Raw genomic sequence first — 15,498 nt, forward strand, 5'->3', positions numbered from 1 at the left:
TTAATTTGTAAATTTAGAAAAGTCAAAAACGCATGTGAAGAATGTAAATTTGTAAATTTGTCAAAGAAATAATGAAATTACAATTAATTTAAATAAATATAAAAAAACCAAAACACAAACTTTTTTGGGTGCCAGCACACTAAGATCCTAATTCCTTATTCATAAGATGGATACATTAAAAATTGAGAACTTAGATGCTTTACAACCTAAAAAATTAATGAAAATCGTACTTCCTGCTTAATAAATCTAAGGTTAAAAAGGATCTGTGTTGAATATCAATCCCAATTATCACTTGTGTTAGCTCTGTAGTTTTCCATCATTGGTTTCTTTGTAGTTTTCCATCATTCAGGTGAACCCAATGATTTTGTTAGTGTATAGGTGATGAGCCCCAAAAATGTACAATTATTTGGGCTCATTCCACCTCCTAATTTGACTTAATCCACCATTCTCATTGGTTTATTGCATGTTTTTGATTATTTTTATGCTAATAGAGTGAATTTGGTTAGTCATTATGCCAACAAGTCTAATGGGTGCTTTGTGTAGCCTTTTTGGTCAATTTGGAGACAAAATTGAAGGTCTTAATGAGCACTTGGCAGCCAAATTCGTGGGAGAACAAGCTAGAGGATTTGTAGGAAGGTGTCCCCTTCATTTATGGGCCCTTACCTCGAATTCTCCACCATCAGCTCGGAGTTCAAGGGCCACCGAATCAATCAGCACAAGGGCAGCCAAGCAAGTCAAGTAGGACTGCTGTTAACTCCAAGTTTTGGGCAGCCGAGTCCCTAAAGTTTAGGAGGACTGTTGGGTCCTCAAATTGTATAAATAAGAAGGCTTAGGGCCTCATTTGGGTTAGCCAGTTAGTCATTTTGTTAGCCAGTGGATGTTAGCTAGTTAGCCAGTAGATAGTAGCTAGTAGTTAGTCATTTCATAGCCTTGTTGTAGTCATTTTGTAATTCGATTTGTAGGCAATAGACTAGCTTTGCTTTTAGCTCATTCTCAAGCTATCCTTGTGGACAGTTTTGATGTAACTCTTCATTTCTTGATCAATAAAGATGAATCCAGCTTTGCACCAGCTCTAAATCTCTCTTAGGAGGCTGTAGCTCTTGGGGTTGGGCCCATCTCAAGCGCCCAGTACCTCCTTCGTTTATCTTTATGTGTTTGCTGCATTCTTAGAATAAAATCTGCTATTTAGATCTAACTCTTGTGTTGTTATTTAGTTTGTTTTTTTATGTGTAAAATAGCTTTTCATGCTCAGATTTAGTTGATAGGTTGTTAACAGAAAAAGCTTCAAGAAAAGGGCCAACAAACATCTGTGGTTTCACCTCTCCCTTAGTGGGATCAGGAGCTGTGACCAGGATGACTTTGCTGCCCACAAAAACACTGATTTTGCTTTGCCATGCAATCACTAGTGTTTGATTTTCATGTGTAGAAGTTGGTTACAAGTTCAAACTTTCATTTGCTTATTTGCATGAGTTAAAATACATGGTTTCATTGCAGGTCACACTTCTGTTCATTCTCTTTACTAACAGCTAGCAAATTAGGTCAACGTAATTAGGTCTTTGAATTCATAAGTCTTTGTTGGTTCAGATTGGAAAAATGACTTGCAGAGCACCTGTACCACTCCTTCATCTGCTTATTCTCCATCAGCACCATCCACTCCACCCTCTACTTAGAACCCTTGCTTCACGTTTGCCATTCGCTCCCAAAACCCTAATTTTTGTGCAACATTGCTTCACTCTCCCTTGAACAAATTGAACCATCCTTGCCATTCCTTAGCTCCATCCATCAGTTTCTAGGCCACTTCAGACCCCTATACTACCTTCATATCCACTCATGCATCTTCCCTCACTCACCCATGCTCCAAAATCCCATTTCAGAACATCCTGTAGAAATCTCTGAACATCCTGTAGGATCCCCTGCAGACATCCTGTAGAAGCCTGCAAACTCGGTTGCCGAGCACCTGAACGTTGTGGACTTCTGTGGAATGATGTTTTGGATCCCCTGGAACCTTTCCTAGCCCCCCTGACCTTTCCCAAGCTTTCTTTCCCTTCAAACTACCCCTGCACAGTCAAACCCTAATAAGAAACAAAATCATAATAACTCCAACCACTTAAGCAAAAATACAAAAACAATGTTCTTTTCAGTAGAAGTAGTTTAAATTCATGCATCTCATATCACTAGAAGTAATGGCATCATTTCTAGAAGTTTTCACTCCCACCATTGCATCATAGAGATTAGACTAGTCAGATTAGGGTTTACTTGGGTTTCCATGTTTTGTTGGCTTTCAGTTCATTCTTGCAAAGTAGGTTAATTTCCTTTCAGATAGTCTTCGTTCATCATTTAGAAAGCTTCTTCTGAGAACATATAGAAGTTGGCTTGAGCCCTAGCGGACTTGTGCCAGCTGACTAAGTGACAGCTGCGACAAGAGCTAGTACTTGTGCATACAGCACCGTCGCTTCCAAGTTTGTTACGAACTACCGGGTTGATAAAATTAGAGATAGGAAGCTCCAGGAGTTGTAGCATTATTGCTACAATACTGGGGCCCACCAATAGGCTTTAAGCGAAACCATAATTTTCCATCTTTGGAAGAACCAATAATTTTATTTAGACCCTAGGGAAGAAACCACCAAAGGCATAGAGATCATAGATCTGAATCCATCAAATTGATTTCACTAGCTTAGATTCATCTTGATTCTTAACCCATAAAAAAATTCTGGAAAGTTCATTTTTGTTTGAAGGTGCAAGCACTTCAAATTTGCAACTTGAGGTTTTTCATCATCTTGACACGTGATAGATTAGACATTGTTAAAATGGATCTATGTTAATTTTTTTTTTTTTTCTTCAAACACAGCATTACACATCCCCAAACCACCTGGACTATACAATGTGCTACTCTAGACAATAAAATCAACACTGGTGAAAATATATCCTACTCAGAAGTTAAAGAGAGATGCCTAAATAGTTTGCCAAGATAGCAATTCTGCAATAAAATAAATGTCAAATTACAAATCCATTATCAGTAATTTTTAGAGGTGTAGATAGTCTTCATGTCTAGTCAACAGAGATATGCTAGCCCTCTTGCTTACAACAGGCAGGGGGCTAATGTACAGATATCCTAAGTGTCCCGCTTACAGTAGGCAGGGGACTTACACATACATATGCTAGCCCTCTTCCTCGTTGTAGGGCTTATGTATAATTGCTTTTCTAATAAATTCATTTGTTAGTAACATATATGTAATTTTCCAAAACAAAAAGGAAAAGGAAAACACCAACATACAACGTAACCTTTTTTCCTTAGTAACATACAACAAAACATGCCAGAAGAAACTTTGAATAAACTGTTCAATGGAATTTTTCTAAATGCTGTAAAGAACCAAAATTCTGCAAATATTCGAAAATGTTTACAAGTATTTATAGGCACACTCCCATACCTCAAGTTTTTTGGTTTCAGCTTCAGCTTTAGCAGTCTGGAGATTTATCCAAGCTTCAATTCTTGCTTCTTCTCGCTGATATCTGAAATTTACAGACAACCTGAATGCTCAGACATTTTATTGCAAAATTATATATAACAAATGCTAGTAATCTCTTAAAAGGCCATTTCATACTATTGTAAGCTAATTTTGATCATGATTTTGTGGCAAAATAAATTGAAATAATTTGAAATTGTTTAAAGTAGATTGTGACTTATGTTAGAGATTTGCATCAAATGAGCTTCTTCTGGACTAACGGAGTTTCTCATCCTAGAACCATTTTACACAGACTGAAACTACAAATCAAGAAAGGTTTAGCTTCAATTATGTATTTTGTGGAAAAATAAATTGAAGTAATTTGAAATTTTTAAGGCAGGATGTGATCTACATTATAGTATGCCAAAACTCAGCTTCTTCTGAATCAACTGAGTTTTTAGAGCCATTTTACAGAGAATGAAATTACAGATCACAAAAGTTCTGGCCGAATAATTTAAGGCAAGGTTATATAAATTTCCTATAATTAGGAGCTACTGTAAGGAATCACTAGTTTTCGATGAATATAAGGAGAATCAATAACAAATGGCCCTTATTCTTCTAGTCCATCCAAAAATTTCCCTGATAAAGGTTATGTACTTGAACTCAAACACAATGTTAAATATGTGCATGCTCGGTTTCTATCTCAAGTTTCAACTAACTGTGCATTCTCAAAAGTTTAATCTCCGAAGTGGTATAAAAGCAAGTACTAGTAAACTTTTTGATCAGAGCTATTTGTCTAAAATTCAAATCAGAGATACTTGTCTAAAATTGAAACACAATCTTTGAACTTTTGGCTATGCATCCTCAAAATATATGCTATCCAATTTGAAACGAGGTGACTCGTATCAATGAAGCCTTTTCCATTGTGGTTCGGTTCAATTTTCTATTGCCCTATTCTATCACATTATGGATCTCCACTTGTTAGGATATGGTCCCATGGTGTGGCTTCCATCTATTGATGCAATAAACTAGGAAAACTGTTACCCACAACTGCTGAACTGCTAGGAAAAATGGTCCTAAAGAACAGGGGATGACTGTTTTTAGCACAAGGTTCCACTCAATCCCGCAACTTCTTTGCTTCTCCTTAAAATAGGGATACGGCACTGTGATTTAGCAGGTTTGCCATATTAATGTGAACGTTTGCAAATAGGGATGCAGCACTGTGATTTAGTAGGTTTGCATTTAAGAAGGCATCACAAAGACATCGATCAGAAGCTAGGGAACCCAGAAAACACATGAACACCACCAAATAATTTTAGTACTGATGTGAGGGAGAGACTATCACATCAATCCAAAGACCTATTGGCAAATCTCTTGGTTGGCGTAGTATTCCATGAACCCCACCCTTGGCAAAGCAGTAGACCATTAGCTTATTGCTAATTGGTCTCTGCATGCTATCTATATAGTCCTACATCTATCTGAGAAATACCCCACAAGAAACCAATTTCTTTCTCACTTGCATGAAATGAATAACAGAACGAGAATAACTGGATTAAAACATAGTATGCAGACTCAATATTTAATCCTGGGGATGTTGTTAAGCCTGGGTTACGATTAAGGTGAGATAAGAAACCGGACGGCTATAGCAAAATATCGAAGGGTAGATAAATTGGAACTGTATTTAAACGGAAGTAAACACATCGAGCCCTGATAACTCCCCATTGTACAAAAACTAACTTTTAATGAAACTATAACAGCAGCAGACAATAAGCATATAAATGAATGACGGAAGCAGATAATTAAGCATATAAACGAATGACAGAAATGAATTAATATCTTCCAGCCAACCCGCAAACCTTGGAACGAAATTATTTACATAACTGTGACAGAGCAGTAACTCAAATACTCCTGGCAGAGGTATTAGATTTGATAGAGAATTAATTCGAATGTAAAACCAATTACTGATAGCCAGTTTTGAGCGGGACTAAAAGCCGCAAATATATGTATATTCATATACAAGTCTGGAAATGCCGACAACAGAGTCATGCAAGTTCTCCAGGCAATTTTCTTTACCGAAACAGTAAGGAGGGTTGTCAATCGATTATCCACAGCCATAGGTCAATAGAAGAGACCATGCAAAAAAAAAACTAAATTAAAGAATGACCAGAAACTGCATGAAATCTGTAGAAAGCCGTAAACAATCCCCGTAGCCTGGGGCTATAATTGCCAGTAAACACAACCATCACTTTTAGCATCCCATGCAGAGGAATAGAAACAATACTCTGATATAATACTTAGCAAAGCCCCGAGGGCTACGAATATCGTGATTAATAAAAGGAGTAAGTATAAGATGGTGTTTAAACATTACAATTCGATGAGTGATATACACCAAAGCTTTACCCATTCATATTCTGGAATAATACAGTGAAATTACAAACAATTCTGAAAAGACGAGAGCATGTCCACACAGGTTAACACTGCTAAACCCCGAATCTTGGGTTAGTTTGGCTCCACCTGGAACCAAAATCCTAGTAACCAGAGAGGCGCAGGACAAGTCTGGTGTGACATCTTGCTGCTATCTGCGACCAGCAGTGGAAAAGAGGTAAGGCTGTGGGCCGTGGGCTGTGTCAAGAGGTACGAGGGAGAGAAACCCCCTCTGTTACCAGACATTACATGAAACCATCAACACCAGCAACTGTTCATGGAGTGATTGGAAAGAGCATACCTGTAGGGAAGTCGGTAGAGTCAAAACGCTGGAAGGAGATGTCCTTTTTCCAGGAGCAGGCTCGGAAGGCTGGACAGCACCTTGCCATGAAATCGAAACAAACATAGCATACATTAGTCAAAAACCCAAAACTCCTTAAAAAAAATTACAGGAGCCAAGAGTGATGAATTCAAACACAGTAAGACCGCATAATGTAAACTTACCAGGAAAAAAAAACATCTAGACTGTGTATGTGATGCCTCCGAATGGTTGCTCAACGAACTGAAAAACCCAGGATGATCCTGCGGCAGTATAGAGTCGGAACGGGTTGGAGTTGGCTCGCCAGAGCCTCTGCTGAAACCTTGGGAAGCCGGTCTGAGCCTTGTGTCATCGGATAAACCTGTGGTGGAACATCCGGGGCAGCACAGCCCTTGGATGACCATCAATCCATCTCAACCGTTGAGCAAGGCGGTGCTAAACGAGGGCGCGAACTCCAGAAAACCCCGGACCTCATCCCTTCACGTGGTTGAGCCGGCAAAATTAAATGCCATACCCAGGTGTTAAGTGCTGGCACTGCCAGCAATGAACCCTATGTTAACCAAAACTTTTTCCCGTTGGACCATAAGTTCGGAAAAATTAAATCTAAACCATTCTTTTTACAGTAAATTAACGCCCGCTTTATAGCGATATAAATATAAAAAAAAAATCATCCCAGGGTATGTGACAACTATAAGTAGTGTCTAGTAATTTTTTAAGGAGCATTCATCAAACAAAGAAATCTAATGAACCATAATAAATATCATATTTATTGAAGGGATTTTATCATCATAAATTACCAAAATGTAATTTGAGTGACTAATAAAATTCTACTATGACAAATAGATAAAAAAATTCATTCCACATTCATATACACTTCAAGGTGGAATGTGCTATTCTTTATTAATTACACCTTATTATCTTGACATCTTTGCTTATGTAATGACTATCAATCCTTCACTCTTTATTTGATTATTGTGATTTATTGTAATTGTTTTGCATGTAGGTAAATTATTTAAATAGAAATGCCTCCAAAAAGGAAGGGTCAATCAACTAAATTTTTTTTATGTATATTTTAAAACATCAAAGACTTATAATGTTAAAGATATTCCATATATACCTCATTTGAATGATGATGCTAATGAAGATATGAATGAAGAGTATTTTGTTGATATAGAAATTCTTGGCAATAAAAAGGAAGGACACGATGGTGGATCTAGTAGTTCGAGGAGGAAGGCCTTCTCAAAACGTGAATTCCGAGAAGAGTGGATGATAAAACATCCTTGGGTGTATAGTATCAATGTTGAATATCACAAGACTCATATGAAGTGTAAAATTTGTGAGAAATACAAGGCTCAAGGTCCATGGGGTATTGGAGATGGATTTAATACGATTCAATATGATGTTGTGAGAACTCATGCAAAATCCATTATTCATCAAACATCAACTCAGAGAATTTGTATGACACTGAAAGGTTTGAAAATCCCATTAAAGAACACATAGTGGCTATAAGTGAGGCTAATAAGGAAATGGTCAGAACTACCATTTAGTTAGCATATTTTATTGCAAAAAAAGATATTTCAATTTTTACTTATGAAGATCTTTGTCATATTCAAATGCATCTACAGACGCCTAATATGCCTTCTCGAGTGGATATTCTTCCCACATAAATAGAAAAGAAGCTACTAAATTCATTCACTCTATATCAAATTATCTTGAAGAGGTGCAAACTAGAAAAGTGTTAGAAAATCCCTTTTTCTCTATAATGTTAGATGAAAGTATAGACAATGGTTTGGAACAACACCTTGTTGTGTATTCTACATATCTAGATTTAAAAGGTTTGGGCCCTCCAGTCACACAATTTATGAAAATGATTATTGTTCCTAGTGGAAAAGGAAAGACTATATATGATACCATCGTTAATTTAAAGGAAACAAGGTAGTTGGAAAATGAGAAACTAATAGCGGTTTCGACTGATGGTGCTTCATCTATGGTTGGATGTGAAAATGGATTTGTCACACTCCTAAAGAATGATTTAGCAAATTTGATTGGCACTCATTGCATTTCACATATTGAAGCACTTGTAGCATCATATGCTTTGAAAAAGATACCTGAGTATTTGTATGTTGAGACAATAACAAACAAGGTATACTCATGGGTTGGAAATTTAGCAAAGAGAAATAATAACCTCATTTCCTTATTAGAGATAATGGAATTAGAATCCTTGCAGGTTCTTCAAATCCATGGGATTCTATGGCTCTCTATTTTGAGCGTGTAGAAGAGAGAAAGAAAGAATTCATTGTATCATAAGGCAAGGATTTGTATCATAAGGCAAGGATTTTTTTAATTCAATTTTGTTTAAAAATGCTTGCTGATGTTTTGAAGGAGTTGAATAATCTAAACGAAAAATTTCAAGAAGATAATGTGGATGTCACATTTCTTGGAATACCTATTAACCATGCACTAAATACTCTTAAAAGATATTTTTGTATACTAAATTCTTTTGTAGAAGGTGTTTTACATCTTACTAAATTTTTGAAAGACTCCAAAGATGGTTTCCTTGAAAATGTTGACAAAGAGGGGAATACCCATAGACATGATTTTTTGTATATTTCAATCCATGATGAACAATTGTCACAACCAATGGTAGCTTGCACTGAGGGCTCCCTTCAGAGTTGCATACAACTTACAAGAAATTATGTCCAAGCATTGATTGAGAGTTTTGATTCAAGATTTCTAGATCTTCATCTTTTTAATCCAACAAGTTTGTTTAGTCCTTGTCATTACTCGTCAGATATTTATGTCAGAGAAAATAGTGTAAAGCATTGGCTTGAAATACTTTTTTCACATTTGCAACATAAAACATGTAATGAAGGTGAAAATGTACTAATGTTTGATATTACAACTTGTAAAAGAGAATTATATCAATTTATTGACGTGGTTTATTTGAATAGAGAAAGATTCTTAATGGAAGATGCATGGAAAGTATTTTCTCAAACAAAGATTGGCACTTTAGGTATCCAAATATGCTAAAATTATGGCAAGCAATGCTTGTCATACCAATGAGCACCGTCGCATGTGAATGAGGGTTCTCTAAGAAAAATATGATCAAAGATATAAGGATAATAAGACTATCAATTAACACACTTGATGCATTGATACATATATCATTAATAGGTCCTAACACGACAGAGGTGAAATGGGAACAAATTTATGAGATTTGGCAAGTTGCAAAGGAAAGAAGGCTTTTTGACATGTGAGGATTATTAAGTTATATGTTTTTTTACTTTGCACAAAGTTTATATATATATATATATATATATATATATATATATATATGACTTTTGTTGTCCTTTACTATATGTATATTTTTGATGAAGTGAATAAGAAGTTTATAATATCTAGAGATGTGATCTTTCTTGAGTCTTCCAATATTGACAATGTTGTTGAGTGGCAACTTAATTGTTTGAATATGTTCAAACATGAAAAGTATTTTCAAGAGTTTGATAGTGATATTCCACATCTCCTTCTCTTAGCTCTATACTTTCTATGAAGAGCCCTGAAGAAATCAGGTTGAAGGAAATTCCTACCCTTGCTTTGTCAAGAAAGAGCTAAGAGACTACTAGCAGCAGGTAGCCAAATTTGATAAGTAGTGAGGGTACATGCCAGATACAAAGCAAGGATTAATGCAAAGGAGTGTACTAACTATATACATATCATTAAACATATTTCATCCCACATAGGATGCCTTGCATCATGCCTGGTTAGTCGTAAGATCATGTTGGTCACAAACTCTGTAGCTTAAATAAACAAGTGGTATTTCTGTTCATCTTCTAAGCTATGTAATAAACAAGTGAAAGGGAGCAAGAAACGTACAGGAAACAATGGAATGACTTTCAGTTCTTGCAACCATGCATTTCATTGAAGACAGAATGATACAACAACAATAAGCAAAATTTTAAGCTACAATAAGAGGTGTATTTCAAAATATGTGCTTTGTTTTCCATACCTAGCCTCCAAAGGGTTATGCATCAGATGGAGTCTTCATGCGGTCCTGATATTCTATCATACCTTGGGTTCCTTGGTCTACTTATTTTTATCCTCAACTCCTTGAGAGTCATCTATCATGTCATCTTTCTTCGTGGTCCCTGAGAGACATAATTGTGTATTTTCAGCGAGAAGTGACCATTGCGGAATGAGGCCCTGGGAGGAAACATTTACAAATTTTTAGATGGATGAAAGGCACTACTATTGGATGAGGTCGTGGGAGGACACATCTATGTAATTTCAGGATGCAAGGCAGACTAGGTAGTCAAGGGAAAAAACTGCACAGTTTCTGGAGACATTGGGTTCGGGTTGAGGGAAGGACATTGGAGGAAACCACTCCACAGTTTTGAATGCTAAGGGAGGTTGGGATTTGTGTGCGTTGCACAATTCCAATAGGCAAGAGAAAATCTTGAGGGTTACGTATGTGAAGTGCGCAGTTCAGGAAAGTTGGTTGAGGCTAGGTTGATAAGGATACTCCGAAATTTGGCTAAGTGTGGGAGCAGTGGAACTGATGTGAACAATGATAAAACTTGACTACGATCACACACTTGAAAACTTAGCGATACAACATAAACCATCTAGAACATATAACACATACTTCGCTTAATGAAACAACGTTTGTGACATCTTACAACAAGTGTGGCTCCGATGATAGACTTTGGGATGATGATAGATTGTGTGAAATGAGTTTGAAACATGTCTATGTGGTGAGGACAACCCATTCTCATAAATATTTCTACTTGAATCAAAACAAACCTCGCTTTGCATGACAAGCGATAACCCACATGCCCAAAGATGACAGATTCTATGTAAAAATAAAAGCATGAATGACTCTTAAGATCGAAAAGGGGAGATTGAGATCATGATCAACTTACAAATAAGTGACTAAGGAACGATTGATCACAATATCCATATTAGGCTCCAAAATTTAAGTGCAGGCCAAAATTTTCGAGGGTGTTGCGGCCGTTACAATTGAGACTTCACCTTCTTGGTAGCTTCTTTTTCAACCAGTGCCTTGAGTTCTACGAACTTGGATAATGTCTCATCTTTCTTCCACATGAAAAATATCCAACACTTACGTGAGAAGTCATCAATAAAAATGACAAAATATTTGTGTCTAACAGTGTAGATTGTCGAGAAAGGTCCATAAACATCATAGTGGATCCTTTCTAGGACTGCATGTGCTTTGTTGTCCTCATCATTGAATGTGGATTTTATGTACTTTTGTAATGTATATCCTTTGCATATATCCTATTGCTTAAGTGCTCCTTTACATATATCCTATTGCTTAAGCGCTGCTACCCACTTTATGTGCTGGAGTTCCCTGTAAGATCTGGTTGATCATGTTAATTAAGATCTGAGAGTCCCCTTCAATTATGAGTGGGAAGAATCTATTGTTCTGAGCCAGGAGAAGTCCTTGCCAAATTCCTTCTAATTCAACTGAGTTGTTTGTATCCCAACGTATTGACCCCATGAATGTTTGGAGAACATTTCCCTTGTGATTTCTAAATATTCCCCCAAATCTTGCTTTACCTAGATTTCCCTTTGACGTTCCATCAAAGTTGAGCAGTACCATGTGTGGTGGGGGTGGAGTCCATTTGTCAGGTGTATCTCCAGAGGGAGGGATTTTCCTTAGGTGTACCTACTCATGGTTCCACTGAAGGTTCTAGTTCAGCCATATATTTTATTCTTGTGGTGTGGATGGGAAATCATCATCAAGCCACGTTTGGAGCATCAAGGTTTCTCGTATGTTTTGACATATATTGATCCATAGAACTTCTATGGGAGAGGAATGGTCTTTGATGATGCGGCTATTTCTCTCTTTCCAGATTGTCCACATGAGGAAACCTGGTATTAGCTTCCATAAGGCGTTTAAGATTTTGCTTTTATAAGGGTGAGGTGACCAAGAATGAATAGTGTTGGCTGAATTCTCCTTATTTCGTCCATCTCTTTGACATCTTAAGCTAACCTTCTCCCAAAGTCGGGTTGCTAACAGACATGAGTTTAGGAGATGTTCGGGTTAAAGCGCTCGATCCATCCTCTTAGGTATAGCCCTGCTGCGTTGAAGAAATATGGTCCTCCATCCAATACCCTGTTTCGGTCCTCCAGACAATTGAAAATGGCAGTAAAGAAGCCCTTAGGCCCTAACTACAGTGTTATGTGCCCTTTTGGCTTCCATTTGGCTACGATCCAACCGTGCAAAGCTTTCTCCGTTGGCCAAAGGCCTATGAACTTTCCTATCAAAGCATGATCCCTCATAAACTGGATCTGAGTGTTGATGCGCTGACTTGGGAGCTCGATTTTGGGTCTGTCAACTGCTACTGGCTTGCAGGTGTTTGACGTCACTCGTGGTTCTTCATTTTTGTTGTTATTCATTGGCGTATTTTTATTCTATGTTGTTGTATCTTCTGGATGGTCCATCCTGACATTTTCAGTCTATCGCAGGCCGTTTTTCGTATCAACGGGGGGAGGCATCATGTCCTCCCCCTGAGGGGGTTCCATTGCACAATAGTTGTTCCTTATTGTGTTGTAGCTGCCTTATGGCTGAAGGTTAATGGCAGAACAACGCAGTCTGTGAAGGTCTGCCAGTTCCAGAGTAGCATCAAACCCTAAGCGCTCCGCTCTCCATTTTCTTTTTTTTTTGACATAAACAGTTAGTTTTTATTTAAAATTCAGCAAATCAGTTGCCGAGGACTTTAACACTGAAACTTTGTATTTCCTTGTTACAGTTGGCAGGGAAAGAAGATTTTGCTTTTGAATAGTCCACTGAATGAGTTACACTGTGAATGCAGATAGAGGCCTGAAAAAGAACTTGAATTGGTTTTAGAATGGTGCCTTAGAATTCTGCTGCTTTTGCTTTCCGTGACGTAGCTCTGCTTCCTAGCTTGTAGAGAGAAGATCCAATGCGCCGGAGTGCCGGATCATCCCAAGAATCACTGCATTTTCTTTTTGAAATGTCTGTCAGAGTGTTATATAGTGTTCAAGAATGCCAAGAGTGGTAAATTGGCCTTGAAGAGGCCCTCGTGAACTCCCCAGCACCTACCCAGACGCAGCAGTGAGTTCCAACGACGAACAGAGATCGAAAATGCCACGGTTGCATTCTGAATTTTCCCTTGTGGATGAGTCCACGTTTCCTAACAGCAGCCAGCTCAAAATGGTACGGTCCCAATGTCTGGAGAATCTGAATCAGCAAAATGCTCAAAGGAGTAGAGGCCCAGACAACTCCAAAATTAAGGAATGCTGCAGTCCGATTCAACATCATTTACTAGCAGAGATCTCCTGCTCCTTAGAGAGCTTAGGTTGGCTGCCAAGTCCGCCTATGTGTTTAACTTCCTCAGAACATGATAGAAGGAGATTTTGTGGAACTTGGGCAACAATAGTCTGATTTTTTTGAGGATGGGGGCTAACTGCACCTGAGAAGGGATCTTTTTTTGGAGAGACAGAATGGGGATAACTTGGCCCAGTTTCTTAGTAGGTCCTGAATATTTCCTGGAGGCTCTATTTTGTCAGGTCCTAACATCAGGACACCCTTCCAAACTTCTTGAGCAAAGGGGCACAATAAGAACAGGTGGTTAGTCGTTTCTTCATCCAATGCACAAAGAGGGCACCTGGAGGGACCTTCCATTCCACGCTTCCTCAGGTTATCTCTAGTGAGGATACTTTTATGCGCCAGAGTCCAGCAAAAGAAGTCAATTTTGGGGAGAGCAGGAAAAGACCAAATAACTTTCCATTGAGTTGGCTTTAGGGGGACGCTAGGGACAACCATCATACTTTTGTAACCTTTTGCTGCTGAGTAAGATCCTGAAAGAGAACCCGACCCTCTTTTGTCCTTAGAATAGGCCTTTAAGGGATATTTTCCTTGGAGAAAATCCAACAATAAATTGGCTTCACCATCCAGCCAATGAGGGACCTCCCCTAAATTCAAACCATCCCATAGACTTTCTGCATCATTTGTCCAATTGGAGATGTCCCAAAGGGTTTCCAGATTGCTGGCCTGAAGCCAAGCTCTGATATTTTCCAGTTCTGCCATCTGATTCAAGGGCTGATCTCCAAGAATAGGTGTCCATCTCATGCTATCAAAAACAAGGCTCCCTATGAAATGTGGTATGGCCACATTCCTTCAGTGAGGTATCTCAGGGTTTTTGGTTCCTCCTGTTATGCCTTGATACCTAAGGAACAGATAAAAAAACTTAGTGCAAGGAGTCACAAATGTATCTTCTTTGGATACTCATACCTCCAAAGAATACCATCTCTATGATAAAGTGAATAAGAAGTTTATAATATCTAGAGATGTGATCTTTCTTGAGTCTTCCAAGATTGACAATGTTGTTGAGTGGCAGCGTAATCGTTTGGATAGATTTGAACATGCAAAGTATTTTCAAGAGTTTTATAGTGAGATTCTACATCTCCTTCTCTTAGCTCTATACTTTCTATGAAGAGCCTTGAATAAATCAGGTAGAAGGAAATTCCTTCCCCTGCTTTGTCAGGAAAGAGCTAAGAGACTGCTGGCAGCAAGTAGCCAAATCTGACAAGTAGTGAGGGTACATGTAAGATACAAAGCAAGGAATGCAAAGGAGTGTACTGACTATATACATATCATCAAACATATTTCATCCCACTTAGGATTCCTTGCATCATGCCTGGTTAGTCATAAGATCATGTTGGTCACAACCTCCGTAGCTTAAATAAACAAATGGTAATATTCTTCATCTTCTAAGTTATGTAATAAACAAGTGAAAGGGAGCAAGACATTAAGAGGAGACACATGGAATGACTTTCAGTTCTTTCAACCATGCATGTCATTGAAGACAGAATGATTCGACAATGATAAGAAACATTTTAAGCTACACTAAGAGGTGTATTTCAAAAGATGTGCTTTGTTTTCCATACTTAGCCTCCAAAGGGTTATGCATCAGATGGATTCTTCATGCGGTACTGATATTCTCTCATACCTTCGGTTTCTCGGTCTTCTTATTTTTCTCCTTAGCTCCTTGAGAGTCATCTATCATGTCATCATTATTCATGGCCCCTGAGAGACATAATTGTGTAGTTTCAGCGGGCAATGACTGTTGCGGGAGTAGCATCATTAATATAGTTGGTTTACACTTGGCACCACTACACTAGGTGTTTGCTTGCTATTTTTTTCTCTTTTTCTCCTATCATCATTGTTTAGTCCTTAAGGTCATCATTGTCTTGACATCATTGTGCCCCCTAGGCATTTGTCACAGAGAATTTGAGGCCTTCACCCTCAGTTTCTATTAGGACATA

The 15,498-nt window shown here is 38.0% G+C and overlaps 1 protein-coding gene across 1 annotated transcript; it reads right to left on the bottom strand.

The window, feature by feature from the left end:
- Positions 1–5,705: 5,705 nt before the first annotated feature.
- On the bottom strand, positions 5,706–6,698 carry LOC149160438 (uncharacterized). The gene is made up of 3 exons (XM_089434458.1): positions 6,372–6,698; positions 6,169–6,237; positions 5,706–6,022 (listed from the first exon to the last, which is right to left on the bottom strand). The coding sequence occupies exons 1-3, from the start codon at positions 6,588–6,590 to the stop codon at positions 5,972–5,974; spliced, it is 339 nt and encodes a 112-aa protein (XP_089290584.1). The 5' UTR covers positions 6,591–6,698; the 3' UTR covers positions 5,706–5,971.
- Positions 6,699–15,498: the final 8,800 nt, after the last annotated feature.

This window comes from Pinus tabuliformis, chromosome 5_2 (genome assembly GCF_031772625.1).
Source record: "Pinus tabuliformis cultivar Carrire ecotype Pingquan chromosome 5_2, CPIR1, whole genome shotgun sequence".
NCBI classification, from domain to species: Eukaryota; Viridiplantae; Streptophyta; class Pinopsida; order Pinales; family Pinaceae; genus Pinus; species Pinus tabuliformis.